This window comes from Sander vitreus, chromosome 4, assembly GCF_031162955.1.
Source record: "Sander vitreus isolate 19-12246 chromosome 4, sanVit1, whole genome shotgun sequence".
Classification (NCBI taxonomy): Eukaryota; Metazoa; Chordata; class Actinopteri; order Perciformes; family Percidae; genus Sander; species Sander vitreus.
The window spans coordinates 7,539,245-7,563,731 of record NC_135858.1 but is presented as its reverse complement, the minus strand read 5'-3'; the positions used below and the strand labels follow the sequence as shown (position 1 = coordinate 7,563,731).

General features: G+C 38.9%; 1 protein-coding gene across 2 annotated transcripts in view; it reads left to right on the top strand.

Annotated features, from left to right (window-relative positions):
* slc2a9l2 (solute carrier family 2 member 9, like 2) overlaps positions 1 to 24,487 on the top strand; it is a 98,824-nt gene that overhangs the window by 47,511 nt on the left and 26,826 nt on the right. For both annotated transcript variants that reach the window (XM_078247951.1, XM_078247950.1), the window contains exon 12: positions 19,881 to 20,008. In XM_078247951.1, coding sequence (XP_078104077.1) covers positions 19,881 to 20,008 — 128 coding nt within the window. The remainder of the gene's footprint in view (positions 1 to 19,880; positions 20,009 to 24,487) is intronic.

Below are 24,487 nucleotides of genomic sequence, written 5' to 3'. Positions count from 1 at the left end.
TAGATAATAGTAGAGTAAAATGCAACAAGATGTGAGGCAAAACATAGTAAAACTATAGCTTAGAGAAATGTTTTTGGCATTCATAAGTCGTAAGAAATTGTTCTTTCAGCAGTAATTTTCTGGTGTGACAGACGTTTTGAATTACAGGCTTCAGTTTATAAATAAGCTGGTTTTCTATTTAAGACACCTTTTCCATTGTATGTGATAGTGAGCGTAAACCCTATAAAATCCAGCACAACAAATTACTGCAGTCAGATAAAATCCATGTATCATATGGTCAGCTATTAAAAACGAAAAGGATAAAGCTGTGTTATTTAAAATTTTTACTATCAACAAATCCAACAATAAATGTATCTTATGAAAAGGTATTGTTTGTGTTTATTCCTCTGTGCAATATAACTCCACTGTTTATATAGTAAGTAAGTAAGTACAATTTATTTTATAGCACATTAAAAAACAGCTCGCACTGACCAAAGTGCTGTACGTAGCGCATTAACCACAGAATAATAAAATAAAATAAAATAAATACACTTACAGATCAGTGATTTAAGCTAAGACGACATCAAGAGACAAACACTTAATTACAGACATAACAGGGTACGACAATTAAAACACAGGGAAGGCCAATGTAAATAGGTGAGTTTTGAGCCTGGTTTTGAATATTGTAATTGAAGGGGCATTTCTGATGTCAGGTGGCAGTTGGTTCCACAGCTGAGGGCCAGCAACAGAAAAGGCTCTGTCACCTTTTAGCTTAAGCCGGGACCGTGGGACATGGAGGAGACCTTGACTGGAGGATCTGAGGGACCTGGGGGCAACATGGGGATGAATGATACCAGCTATGTAGCTGGGGGCCAGGGCGTGAAGCAGTATTTTAAATTGTATCCTAGACTGGACTGGAAGCCAGTGCAAGGAGGCTAGGACAGGTGTAATGTGTTCATGCTTTTTTGTGTTTGTGAGCAGCCTAGCCGCTGCATTTTGGACCATCTGAAGCCGTGCCACAAGTGTCAAAGGGAGACCGAAGTAGAGAGAGTTACAATAGTCTAGGCAGGAGGTTATGAAGGCCTGGATAACTTTTTCCAGATCATTGTATGACCGAACAAATTATTCTTAATTGATAAAAACTGGTCTTTACAACAGATGATATTTGTTTGTCCAGGTTAAGATGGGAGTCTAAAATAATGCCCAGGTTACGTGCATTGGATTTAACATAGGGGGCAAGGGGACCAAGATTAGCAGGGAAGGAATTTTTGGATTTTGAAGGGCCAAAGACAATAATTATTATATAGTAATAAAGCGATACTGAAGCAATAACAAACGCTAGCTATTCTCATTGTAATAAAGATATTATTGTATATAGCACTATAATTAAAGTATGTGTCTCTTTAATGGGTTTTTCAAGAGATTTTAGATGGCTTTGGGTCAAAACATTATCCTTCAAGAAAACAGTCAGTTTTCTTGAAACAGTTTGACAACTGCACATATTGAAAAGATTTTTATTGATTTGGAATAGGTTTCATTAACATTACAAGTTATCAAGGTTAACATTGGTAACACTTTCTATGAAGCCTGTCTCTATGCATTGTAAATGCATTTATAATATATTATAATTTGCTTATAGCGCTGTATAAGTACATTTATAAGCACTCAGAAATATTCATAATGCTTTATAACAACAATCATACCACATTATAAAGAATGTTTATAATGACCTATAAGGTCAAGTATCATAATACTGCTTAATTGTGTGTTTTTTTCCAAGCCCATGTCTATATTACACTAGTGAGGAGTACCCATGGTTCAGATATGTCTAGTCAAGGTTAATTGGGTCCTTTCCCTGCTGGAGGCTGTGAAAAGGAGTCACTGTATATCTTCCACTGTATTTGTTCGGCTGTCACCATAGAGACAGCGAGCAAACGGTATGGAGATTCTACTTTGACGTTTAGGGGAATGTCAATAGTTATGCTGTAGTTTCAGGATTATTCCATTCCTGTATTTCCACTTTCTTAATTCAGTGGATCAAAAACGTGCTTTCCAAAGTTCTTGTACAGTATTGTTTTAAAAGCTGAAATTTAGATTTAATTTTAGACCATAAAACCAGTTTCCATTTAAAACAAAGAAATCAAAAAAAGTGTGATTTTAACTCAGTACAAAGGTTCTTGGCTCTTTTTTTGCCTCTTCTTGCAGGCTGACACTGTCATCTCATTAACTGAAAATTGTTGATTCTCTCTTTCTGACTCTCCTATTGAGTTTGTCAGATTCTGCCAACTTGTCAAACCAGAGAAAACAACTCTCCCCGAGCTGTTTCACAACCCCTACAATGATGATGCATATATATGAAAAACTAACAAGACCACATATGACAAACAAAACAGACCACATACGCCTCTGTTTCTGAATTCTGCACAGGGAATGGGATGCAAGTTGTCATTTGGATTAGTGTTGTATACATTATAATTATAACACCTGGAGCTGTTGATGTAGAAGAAATCACACATGACAGAAGTCAATGAATATTAGCCTCCTGAAAATTGAGAAATCGTAGACAAATATTTTCCTACTGCCTGTCTCTTCTATTCTGGCGATAAGTCAATAGTATCAACACTGAACAGGTTCTCACTGTTCATGTGGAACAGCAGAGACCAACCCTTCCCCAAGGATGCACTGATGTGCTCATTAGTTTGGGACCAGAAGCTTTTTCCTGCGGTACTTACTGTATGTTTCTTTAAGTGGCTGTGAGATGCTGTTTACGACCCTAAAATCAAGCAGCTTTAATTTAATGCCTTTCACAGCGAGGATGAAATGACAAACAAACACATACAGCATGATCTACGTCCTAATGTTTAGTTTTGCATTCATTATTGAGAAATATATATATTTTGAGCTTTCTTTGGTGTCATTTTGTTTCAGATTTTGAAGATGTTTTTTCTAGTTTTTCTAATGTGATATTTCTATGGCAGTGGCATTGTGTAACTTCACACTAATTAACATCATGTGAATGATTTATCTATTTATTAGGTGATTGGGTGATAATAACATATGTGGAATATGCAGTCAGCTGCTTCTGAACGTTTGAGTTAGCGTGGGTTTGGGTCAAAATGTTATGTGCAAATGTATTCACAATTTTTGATTATTTCATAAACAAGTTCCTTTTGATTTATACTGTATGCAGTGTAATTGTGTGGTAGCTATCTCATCGAAGGAAACAATATTCTCGGCTCGTGTCTCACTCAACATTTGGTGCAGCTTCATCATACTTTATGGTCCTGCAGTTCTCTTGATGACAGCAGTGACTCAGCTGAAGTTGCAGGTGCAAGTTGTTGCTCCACAGTTTGAATTACTTGAATTTAAATCTCAACCCTTGTTCTTCCTCTGCAGATGTCATTTGCATGGCTTTTTTTCATGTAAATGGGTATTTGCGCTGGACAGGAACAGCCCTGTGCTAAAACAGCCAAGGGGGGCTGCATTGGTGGGGGCGTGTTGTTTAAGGTATACTGTACAGCTGAGCAAAAGAAATACAAACCAAGAAGTCCAGTTGGAGTAACAGGTTAATGTGTTTAAAGCTTTATCAGACACCAAAACAACACGCATTCATCATCACACAATCTGACATCTTCAAATTGATATTGTTCAATCTGATACAGATTGCAACCAAGATTTTATTAAATCCATCTCACGCAGTGAGACATGTAATAAAAATACACAATTATGGCTGTCGCACAGTCTAAAGCCGCTTGCACATGATCAGCGGTAAAACCAATCTGTGCTGGCTGTGCCATTGTTTTCTTATGGTAAGAGCGGTGGAGACAACTAGGAGGAAGTGCTACAGTTGGGGTGGCCCCTGCTTGATATTGCCACTGAGCATTGCGCCCAAAGTTCAAATAATCTAAATTTTGACCTTTTTGCTGTTGGTCTTTCAAAGTGCAACCAATGAGAAAAGTAGTCAGCCAGAAGCGATGATGATGTATACCTGCACTGCACTTGGCCTCTGGAGTGTCTGCCCAGTGCCAGGGGCGTAGCACAAAATTCTGGGCCCTGTAGAAAGGCATTTTCTGTGGGCCCCTCCACAGCTTTTCATTCTAGCATCTTTTTGGGCCCTCCTCTCATGAGGGCCCTGGGTACTCAGTCCCCTTTTTCCCCCCAGTCCGACGCCCCGGCCCAGTGCCATTCCTCACGATTTTACTGCTGATAATGTGTAGGCAGCTTAAAGGCGTCTGAAGACATGCAAGTTGTGATTCTGTACGTTGTCCATAAGCGTGAGAATTAATGTTTCTGTATGTGTGAGTGTGTGTATTCAGCCTTCTCTGTCAGCAGTGCAAATCTAGTGTGGAGAAAGGTCTGGTAATGCATGACTTACACCCAATATACTTGGCACAGTGGCCTTCGTTCATCAAGGTATCATACTTTCAGATCTAATCATAATGTGTAATTGGAGTGTGCTAAATTCACAGATGATATTAATTAATTCTGGTGACTCATTTGTCTCGTAAAACAGAGATTAGACTGTTGCCTTAAAAAATAAACTTCACACCCATGCTGCAACCTCTCACAACACCTACATATGTGTGTTGCGGGTTTGTCATGCAACTCCACTTTTGTGTTATACAAGGTAGTTTTCCAGCATTACAAAAGCTCATATCCTCTCTCACTTTGTGTATGGGACAAACTTCTTTCTCCTCTTCCTTGCTTTTTCTTTCTTGTCTCACTCCCTTTATGTATTGTGATCTAAAAAAGGGAGCCTTTCTGTTCTTCAGCAAGAGAGCAAGGGTGAGGGATCAATGGAAGCTGAAATTGAAAGGCCCTTACAGCCAAAAAAGCGAGAGTCCATTTTTCTTACTTTAAATGACAGCGTTGATCCCTAAAAAAAGAGGCCTGGCAGTGGGGTCAGCAGTGTCAGTAAAACAGTAGTAAACACAATTACATTTGTGGCCAAGCATTCTTTCAGCTTAGTTATTCAAAGAAGCACTCACACATTTTCCGTATCTGCACGCATAACTTTTTAGATTAAATATCAAAATACTTTTGATGACAGGATTTGTTTTTTGCTAGAGAGCACCTAGTGTCTGACCCATCCAACCTCCCACACACTGCAGTGATTTGTGGAATACACAAAAGCATGCAAGCATTTTGTGCCCTTGCTGGAAGTAAAAACTAGACAGAATATTACTTCCCTGATATGAGTTTATATAAATTTAAACTGAATTTAAATTGGTTTTAGGGTCTTGATATAATATTTTTGGGAAGTTGACATCAAGGAGCAAACATTTTACTTGAAACCACATACACCCCTTGTGTTCCAACCTATTCTCTTTTGTCTTTTTCCCTGTAATCTGTCTGATCTTCTCTTATCAGGGCTTGCTGCTGGTACTGTATAGGCAGTACTGTATAGGGAAATACTTCTGTGCTTGCTTTTTCGACAAAGTTATGAGCTCACACATTTCATTTTTCATGTTTTCTTCAACATCTTTACAAGTGCATGATCTGATCATGATTTAAACAAAAAACATTTGTCTCACTTCAGTGGGGTTTTTCTGAATTTTATTTGTGAGATAAAATGCAAATGATATTCGTTTGTGCACTATGGTGAGACTGCCTGGAGGAGAATGTGGTGATAATTGTCACCTGTCAAATCACACCGAACCCTTCATTGTCCTAATGTAAATTGCGTGTCAACCTAAAACAAATGGCGTGGTCCTCAGAGGCAGATGACGAGATACAAATGCTCCCCTGGTTTTGTTTAATTGTTCCTCTTCTTGAATACATTGAATTCTTCAAAATATGTGTATCCATGATTTGAATAAAATACTTATGCACTATACTAAGCACTAAGCACTTAATGTTGCCGGCAGCGTCAGATGGCCGCCCACCAAGAGTTAGGTTCTGTCCGAGGTTTCTGCCTGTTAAAAGGAAGTTTTTCCTTGCCATTGTGGCACCAAATGCTTTCTTTTGGGGGGATTTGTTGGGTCTCTGTAAATTATAGAGAGTAATCTAGACCTACTTTATCTGTAAAATATGTAAAGTGTCCTGAGATAACTTATGTTATGATTTGACACTGTACATACAGTTGAATTGAATGAATTGGTTGTGACAGTTAATTGATGTTTGTTAATTGATTCAAGAAGCAGCTTAGCTATTCAAACAAATTAATTACTGCTTCCTCTCACTCACCAAACAGTAAAGAATGTTGAGCATTTTCAATAAGCTCCTAAAGCTGCATTAAGCAGCAGTGTGTCGGGATCTGCAGTATTTTAGCATCTCTTGCACATTACAGGGAGTCATTTGACATACAATTAACAACTTTAAGCTATTTCTAATCAGTTCCTATATAGGTCTCACATACACATGGTCACATACTGTATAGTACACCGACAGTACATATAGTAACAAGTGGTGGAATTAAATGCTTTAAATGTTTCCAATTTCTATTGCTTTATACTTCTACTGGAATGTTGTACTTCCATGGGTTGAATCTATTTTTCTCATCCTGGAAATATTTTAATATGAATGTTATTGGAGCTTTGATGGGCACCAAATTAAATCACAGTTCACAAATAATGTGTTGTAGACGTAATGAAGGTTTTCAATTAGGTCTAAACATGAGGGGCTGTACTCAATTTTCAGAACATTAATATAACAGTAAACAACTCCTTCTGTGTTTGTTGTAATCTGAGCTTCTCTGTTCTGTTTTTTGATATTGATTGCTGGTCCAGCCACATGTGCATGTGAGTGCCTGTGTATGCATGTGAGTGCATGTGAGTGCCTTGTGCGTCGGTATCAGGGGGTCATGACAAAGCATATTTGATGAGTTGGGGAATGGTCTGTGAGAGCCGTGGAGGCAATCCCAGATTCCTTTTTTTTTCAATATCAAGTACAGCAATTAAAAGTTTGTAAATGTAGCAACTGTGCAACTAATTTCGTTCCCCCTTTTGAACAAGTGCATTTTTGCTTGAGAGCCATGGATTTTTTTTGCAGTCAGTACACACACAGCATGGTTGAGCAGACCCTGTGATCTCATCATATAGTTGGATGGTGTGTTCACTCAATTCTCCTGGGAAGAGAAAAGATAAGTGGAAGAGAGATAGAGAGGGGGTTACAAAGTGCTGGTGACAGACAGGCCATAGAGAATAAGACCATTGAACAAGAAGAATCCCCTTTCACCTGGGAACCAACACATGTTGGACAGTCAGACTTGCTGTTGTGAGAGTTAGCAGGTAATAAGAAATACCAGGGGTGAGATGTGAACACGTCCTGACAAGAGTGGCACCTGCTGCTTTTAGCAGCCACGAGCAACATATACAGGGGCAGAGGTAATGAGAGGAGACTGAACTCGAGCCAAGGTGAAACTTAATGATGTGTGGCAGCCAGCGTTAGCTCGAGATTTAATTAGAAGGGCAAAAGAAATGAAGGAAGAATTAAAAGCTGATGGATTACAAATTTGTCAAAGAGATATGGTCTCTGAACACCGGAATTTATTTGTGTGGGTGTGTATAGTGTGTTTACTACCTCATTTTGTTAATGTCTTGTTATTTATCTTATCTTTATAGTACACAAGTCTTGCCATACTGTATGTGGTTTGAATAAACCATAATTTAGATTTATCAGTGAAAACATCAAGGACCTTTTTTAATGTGCACCTTGCCACATTAACTTTTAGCTTAAAAAAAATAATTATAACCATAAATCTCGAGAATTCCCTGTAATTTTCAGTTGTCCCTGGTTTGTTTGCATCCCATATATAATTAGAACCTCCTGAGAAGCAGAATCCTGATGTTGTCATTCCTTGCCTAGTTTCCCCCACAAATACTGTGGTGCTTCCCAAGGCTGATGTCTCTTGTTAGACAGACTTATGTAATATTCCACTGGTGTACACAGACCCCTGAGAGGTGTTTGATAAAAAGCAGGAAACAATGTTTTCTTCACACACTTTTGTGACATTGATCTTCTGCGTAGGGCCTGTCCTCCTTGGGGTCCTGAAACATCCGCTATGGAAGAATACACTTGAAATGTCCACACATTTGGATTCATCTCTCGCTCAGCTGCAGCGGGTTTTTCTTTAGTTGTCTGCAGTAACTTAACACAACTCCATCAGTCAACAGTAAAACAAGGGTGAAAGTAGGAAGATGAATGGAGGAGTGCAACTAAACTCCAAACCACAGCGATTCAGTGACACGTTTTAAAGGTACTGAGAGCTGAACACAGACCTGCTATCAAACCACAACAGTATGGGTTTGCTTGATGGTCTTCTGTTGTGAGGCCGCAGTGTGTGTTCACAGCTTGGTGCGATTTAAGTGGGCTAAACTCTGCCTGTGAAAGAAATATGTGGTGATGCAATTTGACCTCGTTTCACACCCTGGATGCCTTTTAGGATGAATAACGCCCTCCAAGAGATTCTTAACGATTTGTTTTTGTCAATGTAAATAACAAAAATCACTTTATAATAACCATCATTAATAGATGGTACATTGATAGTCAATTAATCTTTAGTTAATTGTCATTTAACTGTTAGCAAACAGTCATTTAACAAACAATGAAATTATAATTAATAATGTTTACTAATTATTAGTAGTGCTGTAAATTAACAGTTTATTGTTACACACATTATATCCCTCATATACTATATTAGGTATCGGGAAATTATTAAAAAATGATTGTAAACCTTTAAGAAACCATTTTTAAAACATCTATAAACATTACATAGATACAGTAGATGGACCAGATATTCCTAACACTTTGTTAAGGGTTACTAGTTGGTTAGTAAACCATCTATAAACATTATCTGGATGGCTATTGTAAAGTTGGGACTGATGTTTTTCATAGTTAGTTATTGTTTAGTAAGTGCCTGTTAAAGCAATTATACATTTTTTGCCCATCATTAAATTATATATTAAAAACAATTATCTATATACATACATATATATGTGTATATATGGTGCCACTGATATGTCTGCGCTTCTCTCTGATGCTCTGAAACACAAACACCACTGCACGTGACGCTAGTTAACACTATACTCGACAGCAGCTAACGTTAGCCTACCGCTAGCTAGTAGCTGGATTAACCACGGTTAAAATGCTGACAGCTAACGCTAAACGGTGTAAAGTTTGACTGTGTTTTACTGTAGAGGATTCAACACCGGGATGTAACAATCTGCAGCTGCCTTCGGAAAAAACAACACAGACGGTGCGTTCAATGAAACTGGTAAACTACAGCCTTGTGGTGCATTTGAAGTTATTGTAAATGTCCTTTTCCCATCTGATGGTTCAACAGCAATTTACTACTGAAATTAGTTATTGTTATTGTTAAATCATTTCATTTTGACCATATGGCCTTAGCAATAAACAAGCCGTTCTTTAATGCCACCAACTGTTGTTTAGTACCCTTTTTTTTCTTTTCTTTTTTTACTTTCTTAAAAAGTATAGGTTCAGGCACCGTTAATTATGTATACGATTAATTTTGATTAATTAATCACAGAGTATGTAATTAATTAGATAAAAAATGTTAATCGATTGACAGCCCTAATATATATATATATATATATATATATATATATATATATATATATATATATATATATATATATAAATACATACGGGATATATACACATATACATCTGTTGCAACTTTATAATAACCATCCAGACAATGTTTATAGATGGTTTACCAACCACCTAGTAACCCTTAACAAAGTGTTAGGAATATCTGGTCCATCTATCTATGTAATGTTTATAGATGTTTTAAAAATGGTTTCTTAAAGCAACACTAGAGAACTTTTTGTAACTTAAAATAATGTTTCCAAAATCGTTTCAGTGGTTCATCAACTCGTAACAGGGTGACTGGCACTTCTGCATTCGCTTTGCGGCTCTCTACCGGCTATAACCGCACTATGCAAGTTTGCCAGATTGGGTAGTGTATCTGTAGTTCGAATGAGACATAATGGGACAATTCTGCTTCCAACCTGTAGGGGGACCGCAGCGGGAAAAGTTCTCTTGTGTTGCTTTAAAGGTGCAGTAGGCAAGACTTATAAAACTAACTTTCTGTCATATTTTCTGAAACTGACCCTATGTTCCAGTAGAACTACATGAAGCAGGTAATTAAAAAAAAAAAAATCTAGCTCCTCTGGCACCACCTACAGCCTGTAGTGTGATTTGCAAAAATCCACAGATCCCTGTTCAGATGCACCAATCAGGGCCAGGGGGGTGTCTAACTGCATGTCAATCACTGCTCATGCACACACATTCATTCTCCCGTGTGGGGGGAGGGGCTTAGGAGAACGTTTTGGGCTTTAGTAGAAAAACAATTTACCATCTATTAATGATGGTTATGATAAAGTGTTACCTGGCCCTGGCCACTGTACCTCAAACAATTTGTGTTTTGCAAGCACAGCTGCACCAATGCTCTCACTAGCAAGAAGAATGCTAATTGTATACAGTGCAAAGGCTGAACATGCATTTTCAATAGTTAAAGTGCAGCTGTATCATTGCCCCAGTATTGAGTATCCCTGACCCTCTACACTAAGTCATAGTGGAGGATGCTTCCGAGGTGGGACATTTATTCCCTTGTGACTGCAAGCTCAGTTAAAGTCCTCCAGGCAACCTTGGTCTTATTGTCACTGGATTTTAATCATGGCCTTCCTCCCTCACGCCACAGTTAACTCCACTATCATGGTTCTTGCTGACAGGATCTTAAAGGCTGCTCTTTTCATTCCACATCCCAAATGACCATAAACAAGTCAAACAACCAGTGAGATTAATCATCATGTTTTCTGTCTCAATGGACGGCCATGTAATATTGTTTCCAATCAGATCCACCCATGCGTGTCACAACTCTGCTCTCTCCTGGGCAACACAACAACCCTTTCCTTTGGTTTCCATCTGCAATCTATAGTCCAAGCTGAGAGACCAATGTGTATTAGGTATTAGGTGATCCAGTAGCTGATAAGTTTACGTGCTGTTGTATAGTCTTGGCATGACCAAGATGAATGTTGAAAATAAAAGGCAATGACAAGAATAAGTCTAAGAGTCTCCAGCCATGCCAGCCGCTCTTTGAGGTTGTACTTATACATGCTAGTACATTGAGCTAAATGCTAGCGACGGAATGCTACCATGCTCAAATGACAACGCTAACATGCTGATGGTATACATACCATTTACACCATCTTAGTTTAACATGCTAACATTTACTAATAGGCAGTGAACACAAAATACAGCTGTCATTAGTTTTGCAGGTATTTGGTCATAAACCAAATGGAAAGTTTGACTTTAACGTGGCACTACATGACTGTCATAGTTATTACAATTCATCCTCTAAGCACCATACATGTCCGTACCAAATTCCATGGCATTTATTCAGTAAATTCAATAAAAGCATAACATGTCAACAAGCTGGTGGCACTAAAGGAAAAATAAGGAGATTTCCAAGTAGTAGTAAGTAGTAGACCAACTTCTAGGGACTATGTATGTGTGAACAAAATATCATCACAATCCATCCACTAGTTGTTGAAATATTTTAGTCTCGACCAAAGTGGTGGACTGATCGACAGACATACCGACAGACCTTACGTTTCCTAAGCTAGAGCCTAGCAACAGTGGTGGAATGTAACGAAGTACAATTACTTTGTTACTGTACTTAAGTACATTTTTCACGTATCTGTACTTCACTTAAGTAGAATCAATAGTGCATACTTTTGACTTTTACTTCGTTACATTTTGCAGCAATTATCTATACTTTCTACTCCACTACATTTCTACAACGTTCCGTTACATTTTCGTTACATTTTCTGATCAGTTTTTCCCCCTACCAAAACGTCTTCCTGACCATCCCACATTTGTCTCACCAGTGAAGTTTGGTTGCCATAGATATATGGGGCACCGCTGATCCTTCATCGGCTTCCAAGCCGGCTCCAGAGCCTGGGCGCAGCGCTTCTGACCCTCGGTAATACAGCCTCCGGTAAAAGTGAAAATGCAAATGTTTTTTTTTGTTATTATTCACGTTTCTAAATCATAGTTGCCATCTGTTTCTCTCCACAGCAACGTTTACTTCTCCGCCAGGCTGCGTAAGACGCGCTCATATCTTATTTATTTGGCTGGACCTCTTCATATCCGCCTCCCCATTTCTGCTGCTTCACACACTTTATTTGCATAGTTAAAGAAAATAAAACCATCTTAAAATACATCCATGAATAAAACCAACTCCATTCCGATTCTAACATCATATTTCTGTTTTATGCTGGTTAGGATAGGAACTTTTTTTAAAAGCTAGGCCTTGTTTGTGGTAGTGGACAGTATGGATACTGTCGAAGCTTAGCATCAAAATAACTGAACCACCCCTTTGTAAATCACGGGTCACTAGACACAGTGCCCTCACTGACCAAGGTGCAAACTAAAGAACTAAGGGACCGTTCGGTATTTATGGAATGGACCACCGTGAAAATAGTGGAGGGTCATGTCTTTTTTTTATTTTTGTTTTTTTGTTTATTTTAAAGATTTGTTTTGGGCATTACAGCATTTAATGGAAAGGACAGCTAGATGTGAAAGGGGAGAGAGAGGGGGAAGACATGCAGGAAATCGCCACAGGTCGGAGTCAAACCCCGAACCTTCTGCGTCGAGGCATACACCTCTATATATGTGCGCCTGCTCCACCAACTAAGCCAACCCGGCCAGGTCATGTCTTTTTATTCTTTGTCTAGGGGGGAGGGTCACCCAAATTTTGTATTCATGAGAATAGCAAAATTTCAATGTGGCTTGTTTGATGCATATTTATCCATGTAGCTCCATGTAGCTCTCAGTCTCGGCCCCTATCGCTAGCAGATGGGTCCCTCCCTGTTTAGTCAGCCAGACAATTTGAGCTGTAGAGACCGTGGGATTTCCCAAACTGAAATCTCGATCACACATATAAACACAAAACTGCTTTGCTAGCTCCATCGTGTTGTAACTAAGACATCTGCTGAAAAAATAATTTTATTCATTAGCATGATTGCCGTACTGTTTAGTTCAAAAACATCCAAAATACCATACGAAAACATACCAGACGCAATCTTTTATTTTGAAAGTCAATGCTCGTGGACTGCACCAGCCGGGAGGGCATGCATGAGACTGGAGGTCTCCAGGCTACAGCCATACCCGACTCAAATATCCTTTCGGTCCCGGTGAAATTGTGCAAACGACAGCCTTTTCAAGGCATTTGAGAAGGAAGGAGTGGTAGCATGCAAGCCCCCAAATTAATGCTCGTCTGAGAAATGGAGTTTTGGATAATGTTCAGCTTTGGCAAGCTTACCTATGCTAAAATATACAATGACTGAGGAAGCCTAGTGACGAGTCCATAGCAACCAGTGTTGAATTTGTTATTACCCAGTGTGCTTTGCTGAATGGTCTCAATGTTTTATTGTTTTATTTCATGTGAATACTAGTTTACTAGATGAGTAACTTGGTATTTGAAGTAATGCAGGAAGTGTGCATTTAGTTTCCATGCATATTGTGTTTCCATAACAATGTTAGTGAGTAAATCTACTGAAATGACTACCAAACATAACAGAGGAGTATGGTGTATAAGATGAGAATGAAGCGGTTTAGTCACATATGTCATGGCTGAAAAAAAAAACAATGGGTGTCTGTACATCTTTGACAAGCTCAAACCAGTACAGAAGGCATCAATACATTGTTGGGGAGGGTCATCCCTTTTTTCTTTATCATTTTGGAGGGTGGCCCCTGAAATAAATAACAAATGGTCCCTAACCAACTTTTTTTTTCTTATTTGCATATTACCATTTAAAATGGTAATATTCTTTAGTCTTTATTTATACTGTGTGTGCTGTTGTTGGATAATATCACAAGCATACCACGTGAGTCACTGTAAGGGCAAAGGTAGTACTACAAGAAAATCCTTTTTAGATTGATGCAACCATTCATTGCTGTTAGAATAATGTGTTCTGTATTTATAATGTAGGGTATCAAAATGTGGTTTATAATCCTATATCTCTCAGCCATGAAATAAGATTGCTGGTACACTGATAAACTATACTGTTGAGCTAGTTAAAACTTCTGTCAGAACCAATTACGAGTAAAAAAAGCAGTGGCCTGTGGTGCTACCTTCTCACCGCTGTCCTGTCATCTGTGGCTCTCTGCCTGAGGCACAACAAATCAAGGCTCTGGCACTGGTCGAGTATGGCTGACCCACGAAAATGTGATGTCTCACGAGGTCAAGCTGAAACAGAAGGCAGCGCACAAGCTCTTGTCACAAATCCAAACCAAAAAGAATTGCTGTTTCATTTCCGTCTGATCATCTTTGTGTTATAATGTCATTTTGGGCTGCTGATGTGATTTAGATCTTTTCTAGATGGGTTTTTAAATCTGTCACTACCAATAATTATCCGTTCAGTTAATAATCATTAGGAAAGTTGTCCTTTAATCCAGTTCTGGTCCACCCCAGAAAATGAATGGCCCATTTATATTGTGTCAGTTGGTGAAATGCAGTTAATGAATTATGCTTGTAAAATTATTACTGATTCCATGGCTTCCAGAGCGTTCCAGAGGTAATGACTTTGAACTGATTATCAAAGAGGCTCTCAATACTGATTTTGAGAGAAACCTTTTACAATTTTTGCAATGTGGATGTCAGAACTTTGTACCAGCAAAGCACTATTTGTATGTTTGAGTTGTCATGAATTTGAATGTGTTATTTCAGATTGTGGGAATTGATGCATTCTCCATCCACTTGCTCTGTGTTGCACTTGCAGTATTAAACCGATTCTAATCTGAGAATTCCCAGCTGTTTTAATGGATGACATTAGCCAGTTTGACTTTGATATATGTCAATCCCTCCAGCAGGAAAAACATACATAAAATACATACATTTCTCAGTGTGGATTTGATGGAAATTAATCTTTATTACAAATAGAAATACAACATCATTTCTAGGTTTTCCCATGACATGGTGCTCTTTGGATGCTTTTATATAGACCTTAGTGGTCCCCTAATACTGTATCTGAAGTCTCTTTCTGTCTGTAGCTATTGAGGAGGAGAGAGGGGGAGGGGAGGGGGGCAGGGCTCGGTTTACACCTATCACCATTTCTAGCCACTGGGGGACCATAGGCAGGCTGGGGGAACGCATATTAATGTTAAAAAAAGTGAAATTTTCATGCCATGGGACCTTTAAGATGAATGGTTTGTTGGACTGTTACTCTCTGCTTGAATGTACATCAGTGTGCTGCTGTGGTGTTTTCCTGGAATACAAGTCTGCATACTTTCATCTCACATAATTCAACACATGCTGTCTCCTTTGAGGCCCTCCACAAACATATGCTCGCCAAATAACATACATGTCCTAGTTAGTGTACATTCCCTTGGCTCACTCATACATTTGGCTTGATATGGAACATGCTGTAGCAACAAGTGCACTCAGTTTTAAGGCTGGAAATACCTTACAATATTATGGATCCGAATTGTGTGAAATATGACTAATACAGGTTGCAGCTAACATAAATGTGTAATGCTAACAGTAGCTTAATTTATCAGTGTTTATAAAGAAAATATTGATTGTTGAACCATCACTTTATTTTTCGGCTGATCTATTTCTCTTCTCTCTCCCTCTTGCACAAACTCACACACACACACACACACACACACACACACACACACACACACACACACACACACACACACACACACACACGCTTCACATATTAGGTACACATGTCCCTGGAAAACACTATTTTGTGCTAAGCGGATTAATTTGGAACAGATCTAAACCAAACACTCAAAACGCACGCACGCACACACGCACACACACACACACACACACACACACACACACACACACACACACACACACACACACACACACACACACACACACACACACACACACACACACACACACACACACACACACACACACACACCCATGTTGGCTAGAAACCCCACCCTCCCTGCATCATTTGCGAAGCAGATTTGTCCTCTTCTAGAACTGAGATCAGTGCTGTTGTGGCTGCTGCATCCAGAAAAAAATCCCTTACTAATGTTTCCTGTTGCTTGCTTGTCCTACTTTTATTGGAAACGTATTACATTTATATTGATTAAAGTTGCATTTCCTTTGTTTGAGGGATTCCTACTGTAACAGAGAGAGGAGCAGGACGTACCTACTAACATTTCCCAGATAGTGCCCACGCAATTTGTGATCCCACTTGACGTGCAGTTTTGTAGTCAGTAGTGCATGTATTATATTTGGTGCACACAATGTAAAACATGACCATTAGAGCAGTACTGTGTTAATAACGACTCTAGCTGACATTTAAACTTTGCTCCAGATTTATTTTGTTGTTAAAATTAGAGGAATACTAATAAAACTGTTCAAAATCTTTGTACAGTGCAGTATGTGTTCATATTGCAAGGGATTTTATGTTATTTTTTTCAGGAAGTTGCAAAGAATGCAATGATTTGTAAATACCTTGGGCTCATATCAGAAATTATAATGTTCGGTTCTGTTTTTTTATTATCTGCTGCTGCTGTCTTTTTTGGTTGTTCCCTAAATCTTAGGCCACAGTATGCTAACACCAAGTCAGCTAAAATTGGAAATACATATTTTTCTCTGTTTTATCTTTTTGTCCACACTAATACTGAGCCTTTCAAAAACTCAAAGTCGGTGAATCTGAATATTCAGGCCTCAAGGTATAGACCTCATTTACACATGACATTAGCATGCGATCCGTATCTAGTTTAGCCTGCCTGGATAAGGAAAAATGCATACTAATCTAAGGCATACATGCGCTTGTATGCCTTAGCTTAGCTTTACATCAGTATGTTACCAGGCAGGCCACATCTGTAGGTGGCCTGAAAAGTCTGTCAGTACTGCAGTTCTGCCTAACTAATTTGCATATTGAGATCCGATCACAATGCGGGCATATTTGAGATAATGAGAACGTTTAATAATACCAGGTGTAAATGCAAAGGGCAGTGGATATGATGTCATAATTAGAATCAGATTTAATGGAAACGTTTGTGTACAAGTTCAAGAAAGATGATTTTGTGCACATCCACATAGTTGCTGGTGCAGGACAAAAAATATAATGTTCAAATAAAGTGAGTGACTTTCACTTTATTTGAACTTAGGTGTACAGACACAAAGAAATTGACTCCAGTTTGTTGTTGCTCTTAATGTACAGTACTTACACAGAATAGACAGACATCTAAAACAAGGACAGAAATCCAAATAATGTATCCAGATACAGACCACATGGACGTGGAAAACTGAGGTTCTCCAAAACTACCAGGTAGGAATCTGGAGTGGAGCGCTTAAGTTAAGAGGAGACATTTCACCTCAAACATTCTTTGTAAGCAGAGCAACTGGAGTAACCAGGCTGTCTGTCCCATAATGCACAGTTATAGGGTTTTGCTGAACGAAAGAAGTGGAAAGAAAACGTGTTTACTGTAGGTTCTATGTATATGTGTGAATGTATCTGATATCTATGTAGTCATGTTGTGGTGTAGTATGTATTTATGTGACGCCTTTGTACACACAGGGGCAACACATTTCCTTGTTAAAGGACAATAAAGAATCTATCGAAAAAGAAAAGATTAGCCATTTTCATATTGCTTTGGTATTTTACTGTGGAAGAACTTTTCAGAAACGACCTAAAAACGCTAGTGTGGACACAACATGTTTCCGTATTTATCCTCCTCAGCGTGGATGTAATGTACTCTCAGGGGAAGGACATCTGCATTCCTTATTAGTGACCATTATTTAATTTATTGTATTTTTTTGTGATCAGTCTTTACTATGCCTATTATTGTTGTATGCAATCTGGCCAACTCTGTGCATGAATGATCACACACACAGTCACTTTTATTAGCTGATCACATTTGTTAAACAGCAAGGCATGCTATTCAAGTAATGAACTGTTTTATTATCGCAAGCAATTAAATCTACAGGATGCTGAGGGATAATGTGAGCCATACCTCCCTTTATTCAGCTCTAATCAAAAATGCTCATGTGGTTTGTAGCTCAGGCTCAGAGGCAATTATGTATAATAAATAACTTGCTGTGTGGATAAAATGCAACATCCTCAGATTTTGAGGTATACACAGTACAATTTTGTAACCTCTGTTTATGTTTTTGTGGGTTTTTCAGATGATAAAAGACAAGCCTGCAGAAACATGTATAGTACATAATGTTAATCATTCATACCATTAACAATTAGATTAATGTAAAACAGGCTCAACTGGGCCAATATATCTAAGGAAAAATGGTGAGATATATGGCTACCTGGCTAGCTAGCTCCCTGAGTTTGCTTACATACTGTACACCATTTCACAGCATGCCTTCCCCACAATGAACACTATCTACACCCATATGCCTATACTCTGCCAGACTGCAGCTTATTCAGAAAGGGCCAGATAACACATAGTCTAGATAAGACATAACTTATAATATTATCAAGTGCCTTGGCTGTGAATAACAATGTTTATATGTACTTGTTCGTGTCTCTCCTCCATCACTTTTATCTTTTTGTTTGTGCAGTTTCTAAAATAGTACTGATAATGTGGGAATTCAAACTTTGAAATGTTATCAGCAGTGTTGGGAACGTTACTTTAAAAAAGTAATTAGTTATAGTTAATCACTACTTGCTCCAAAAACCTGATTCAATGGAAATGATCACTGAGGTAAGAAACACCTAATCACTCAGCTTAAAGCCACTCTCCCTGATTAAGTGCCCACAAATCTCAAAAAGTCTCAAAATGGGCCTCCACAGTCCTTTAAAAGCTGAAAACGTTCTTCCAACGTATTACTGTTGCTTTAAGACTAACTGTGAACTGAGAACTTTTTATTATTCAGTAAACTCTTGGGTTTGTGTTGAGAATTTGTTTTAATTATTGTCAAAAGTAAACACCCAAATGCAACTTTAGGGGGAAGAGAAAAGAAAAATAAATCAATCAGTTTTTTTTTTAGACAGCTAAATGAGACAGCAGCAGCATTGTTCCTTACTCCTAACTTGAGAATATGTATTTCGAATGACTGCCCCGTGCTCTCCACTGATCTTGCAATAATCTGTCAAGATGAACTACTTTTAGATTTGAACTCAGTGGGCCAAGTTTTCAAATTTCAGCCTCATAGTTGGATGTCATTGCCCATCAAAACATCCAAATGTCAACATCTGGTCTCGGCGGTTTGAAAATGTTGGTTGCACATTGTACCCGGGGAGAGGCCAGAGGAATTTTGACTTCCAACATATTAAAATGTTTAAACTGTGGTATGTCAGCCCTTATTGAAACATAGTAACATTACTCATGGCTCTATTTACAAACTGAATTGTTTAAGTATTTATTACAAATTATCATTTTTATTTTTACAGTCCTAAATTATTAGCACAGCTTGAATTTATTTTTTGTATATTACGTTTTTGTTTTTTTCTGGAGTGAATTACAACGACATTCTACAGTAACAGTCAAAGAAAGTTTGAAAAGTGTGTATCCACATGAGTCAAACTCAACATGGACATACTCAAGATTTCAATTCAGTCAAATAAATTGCTGATTGTATCTTTAAAGTGGCCATTAAATGCTAATATGAGCTTTTTTTCTGATAGAAGGGATTATGTGTTGTGGGAATTTAGCAGGAGGATGCTATATGGTGTTAGACATGCACTGCTGTTCATTACACTATGTGGTAAGAGGACAAGAAAAATGAGAAAATATCACTTAATAATGACATCACATTTATTTTAACTGTGCCTTATCTGAATTAAACATGTTTACCTGCAGTAGGAGCAAAACAATGAGCAATTATTTTCTTTTGTAGTTTGTAAGCACAGAATAATGCTCAGAGTGAAGTTTTGTTTCTGTTATTTGCTGTCATTGGTATGTTGTAACTAATGATCTTCTCCCTTCTTTGTCAGGTGGCATCCCCTTTGTTCTGACCGGGGAACTGTTTGAACAATCCTACCGACCTGCTGCCTTCATGATTGCTGGCACAGTTAACTGGCTGTCCAACTTTGCTGTGGGCCTCCTGTTCCCATTTATTCAAGTGAGTTACCTCACACACACACACACACACACACACACACACACACACACACACACACACACACACACACACACACACACACACACACAGTCATCAACTGATTGTCAGCTAAACCAACCTAACACCAGGTTTTGCGCTTCAGCCTTTCACAGTCCATTAAAGTTGTCAGCCCCTCATTAATCCCTGCATTTGCTGCTTACACCATGTTGTCGACTGGTTGCTTGCTCTCCACCAGCACCTCCACCTCATTAGTCAACATACTTAATATTTCTGTAGTCCTATCACATTACATTATGTATTTTATATTATATGCAACTACTGAGCTCTAATGGTTGTCCTTGGAAGAGTCAGTGACTAATTTACAAGCTTTTCACAATAATGGTATTAACTTAATGATAAGTGTTCCTGACTGAACATGTGCTGTACATTTTGTTCCTTTTTAGTAAATTGAATAACAATACTGGATTATACAAAGCAAGCTGTTGCAGATGTCCTCTACTTAATCATACTTGTTAACCTAACCGTAAGGTAATGTCCTCTCAGCTTTGGTGCAGATGCTTTTAAATTCAGACCTGACCTAACAATACAAGACTTGGAAATGAAAACTCCAGTCCCCCTTCCATTACTGTGAGCCAATGGGATCACCATTTCGGCTGGCAGAGCAGTGAGGAACAGCCATAGATATAAAACAGTATTATATCTATGGGAACAGCAGCTAAACTATGAAGGGTGTTCCAGTGGGCATTTGCTTTACACGGATTACAAAGCACAGTTTTTATTTCCCTTGTTAATGTGGCAATCTGTGAGATTTTCTCATCATAACTGCAAGATATTGGCAGTAAAACATACTGTAAAGGAGCACAACACAGAGATATTTCTCAGAAACAGTTGTGTAATGTGTTTCGTGGCTCTGCATTAATTTTAGAAAATACCCCTTCTTATGTCACCAGGGTTTCTACCATTGAGGTGCATTATGGGAGATGTAGAATCTGGTGTTTTAGAGCTCATCTGTTGTGACTTATTGGAAGTGCAATGCTAAATCACTGGAGTCTCAAATCTCATCTACATCATATTTCATGTTTCAGATGTGTTTTTCAACTCATTTTTCACCTCTTAGGCAGATTGATTTAGGTACCTGATTTTGTATTGTGTGCTTAGAGTGCCTAGCAGTACTGTGGCTGAACAGATCCAGTGTGGACACTGACTGTTGTGCTGCTGACATACTGCTTTCGCTGCTTGGCCTTGTAAGCAAGATGTTACAGGTGAAATGTGAGACGTTGCAAGAAAGCTGAATACAAAGTATTAGACACTTTCAAAGCCTCATAGGAGCTGTAGTCGTTGCTGCCAAAATAATCATTGTTGTTTATTTTGGTTGAAATAAGGAGGTGTTCAGGTGTTTTTCAGCCAGTACAGAAGTGGATATCTGGTTATCTTAAAATATAGACAGAAAACAAAACATTATCATTTTTTTAGCTTTACAAAAAGACCTTTTAAACTAAACCTATAAGCAAATACACTGAGCAATGAAAAGCAGTGATGCAGAGGCTAACACAGAAGTTGGCCAGGCGTTGGCCCTCTACTGTAGAATCCTTTAATCCTATTAACTTGTTACTTGATCTTTTTGTTAAAAATAATGAGCATCCTGAGAACTCCACTTTAAGGACTTTTTTTTAAGGAGTATAATAAGCAAATATAACAGTTTTTAGACAGAAGAGCCAATTAGTGTTTGACACTGGAATGCAAGAAATGTAGGGTCCTCTTTCAACTTCTAAAACCTGACTGTTGCTGCTGGCGGCTTCACATCACTGCCTCCTCTCATTTTACCTCGTCCATTTCTTTCCTTCTATGCCTCTCTTTCTTTGGCCTCATAAACAGGTAGTAGAAGTAGTATAAAGTATAAGTGTACCAATGCAAAACAGGCCTATTCTGGTGTGTTCTTCTGTTCCAACTGGCTGAATGTGTACCTAAACAAGCAGATAGATTGTTGTATTTGTAGTCCCGAACTGCATACTACACAAATCTAACGCAGTCTAAGCTACCACGAGCTAATTTTAGCTAATGTTAGCTAACATGTCAAACGGGGCTAGTCTTTCAACGGCTCTGGGGATAGTAAATCAGCACGTAGGAGAATGTAAAGTCATACGTCAACTAAAAATAGCAAGGTGACCAGTAAAACTACAGCAGACGACTACCCTTGGCTAATTAAAACAAAAACTTACTTTAAGATGCTTCTTCAGGTTGGAGGTGGAAGAATTTGGATGCTGAAAGGAAGTTGGTTGATGGCAAGCAATGGTTGCACTGCACAGTTATATTTCGTTCTCCCTTCTCTTTATTTAATGTGAAATGCTGTTTGAATTTCCAAGATAGAAACGCATTCCTGCCCTGGCTCTGTTGTGCCATCTCTACCTCTATCAGTGATCACGCAAATAGCTCACTTTTTCTTTTTCATATTGGGGCTTCTGGGAAATGCATGGAGTTGCGAGAGTGAATAAACTCGTGAAACAGAGAAGTATTGTCATGTAATCCATTGATTTCAACAATGTAATTGTATTCTAAATACCAACTATTTAAATTGTAACTGTAACGGAATACAGTTACTCATAATTTGTATTCTGAATATGTAACGCCGGTACATGTATTCCGTTACTTCCCAGCACTGGCTATACTGTATAGTTCACTATAATTACTGTCCGCTATTTTATTTCATTGTCTGAATTCTGACTGAAATTTAGTGCACTCATTTAGTGCACTTTGTAGAGAGTAGTGAATGAGTGACTCCTAAAAGTAGCTGGAATCAATATAAGATGTCAGTGATTGAAAATATATTTATCAGGAAGGGATTTATTGAGTGTCGATATAATTATCACACAATAACTAAAGAAAGTATATTCTCTGTGATGTAAGAATGAATTTCAATTCAGTTCAATTCAATTCAGTTTTATTTATAGTATCAAATCATAACAAGAGTTACCTCGAGACACTTTACAGACAGAGTAAGACAAAGCCCCAACAATTACAATAATTCCCTCAAGAGCAAGCATTAGTGGTAGTTATTGCGACAGTGGCGAGGAAAAACTCCCTTTCGGAAAGAAACCTCGGACAGACCCAGACTCTTGGTAGGCGGTGTCTGACGGTGCCGGTTGGGGGTGTGATGAACAGTGGCAGTAATAGTCACAATAAAGATAATGGAACAGTGACTACAATGGTAGTCGTAGTAGTTCATGTCATAGTAGGGCACAGCAGGGCATTACGGGGTGTAATGTGGGACAGCACAGCATGGGTGGACGCGGTAGGACGCAAGGACGCAGCCGGACACTGCAGGGAATCTCAGAGCATAGCAGGGTGTAGTAGGTCCACAGCGACAGCTGCACCCAAAACCCAGGTCTAGGTGCCACCCTAATCCAAGGCGATATTCTGGGTGAAGAAGAAACATAAGGACTCCGGGGAGTAAACTCCCCAGAGCTAGGTTAGTAACAAGCATTTCTGGGAGAAGGATGCACATAAAAGGTAGAGAGATGAAAGAGCAGCTCATTGTGTCATAGGGAGGAAGGACATTCCCCAGCAGTCTAAAATTATAATAGCATAACTAAGAGAGGCAGGCTAAAGAGAGGTGCCGGATCGGGCTTGAACTCTCCCCTGCCGGAACGGGCTGTACTTCCTGCCTCTCTCTACTCTCACTATATTATTGATTATATGATAGGTAGATATATTCTATAGTTGGAAAAAGAACATAAGGACTGCGGGGAATAAGCTCCCCGGAGCTATGTTAGTAATAAGCATTTCTGTGACACAAATACACACAGATGGAAAGAGAGAGGAGGGAGAAGCTCAGTGTGTCCTAGGAGGTACCCTGGTAGTCTAGAACTATAACTGTATAACTAAGAGCTGCAGAGAAGGGGAGATAGGGAGGCTGTGTTCCGCGATTGTGGCTACACTCCTTCCCCCCGCCGGTCTAGGCTAACGCTGTGACTCATTACTCCCTAAGTATATGTAAGCTTTCTATGTGGAGAAGCAGAGATGGGTCGGGGTGCGCCATGATTGTGGCTACACACCCATCCTCGCCGGTCTAAGCTAACGCTGTGACTCCTCATACCCTAAATATAGTAGGCTTTCTATGAAGAGAAGCTGAAATAGGGAGGCGGTGCGTCATGACTGTGGCTACACACCTTCCCCCTACACACCTTCCCTCGCCGGTCTAGGCGAACGCTGCAACTCCTTACTCCCTAACTATAAGCTTTATCGAAGAGGAGAGTTTTAAGTTTACTCTTAAAGGTGGTGACGGTGTCTGCCCCCCGAACCCAGACTGGGAGCTGGTTCCACAGGAGAGGAGCCTGATAGCTAAATGCTCTGGCTCCCATTCTACTTTTAGAGACTCTAGGAACCACAAGTAACTCTGCATTCTGGGAGCGCAGTGCTCTAGTGGGACAATAAGGAACTATGAGCTCTTCAAGCTATGATGGTGCTTGACCATTTAGAGCC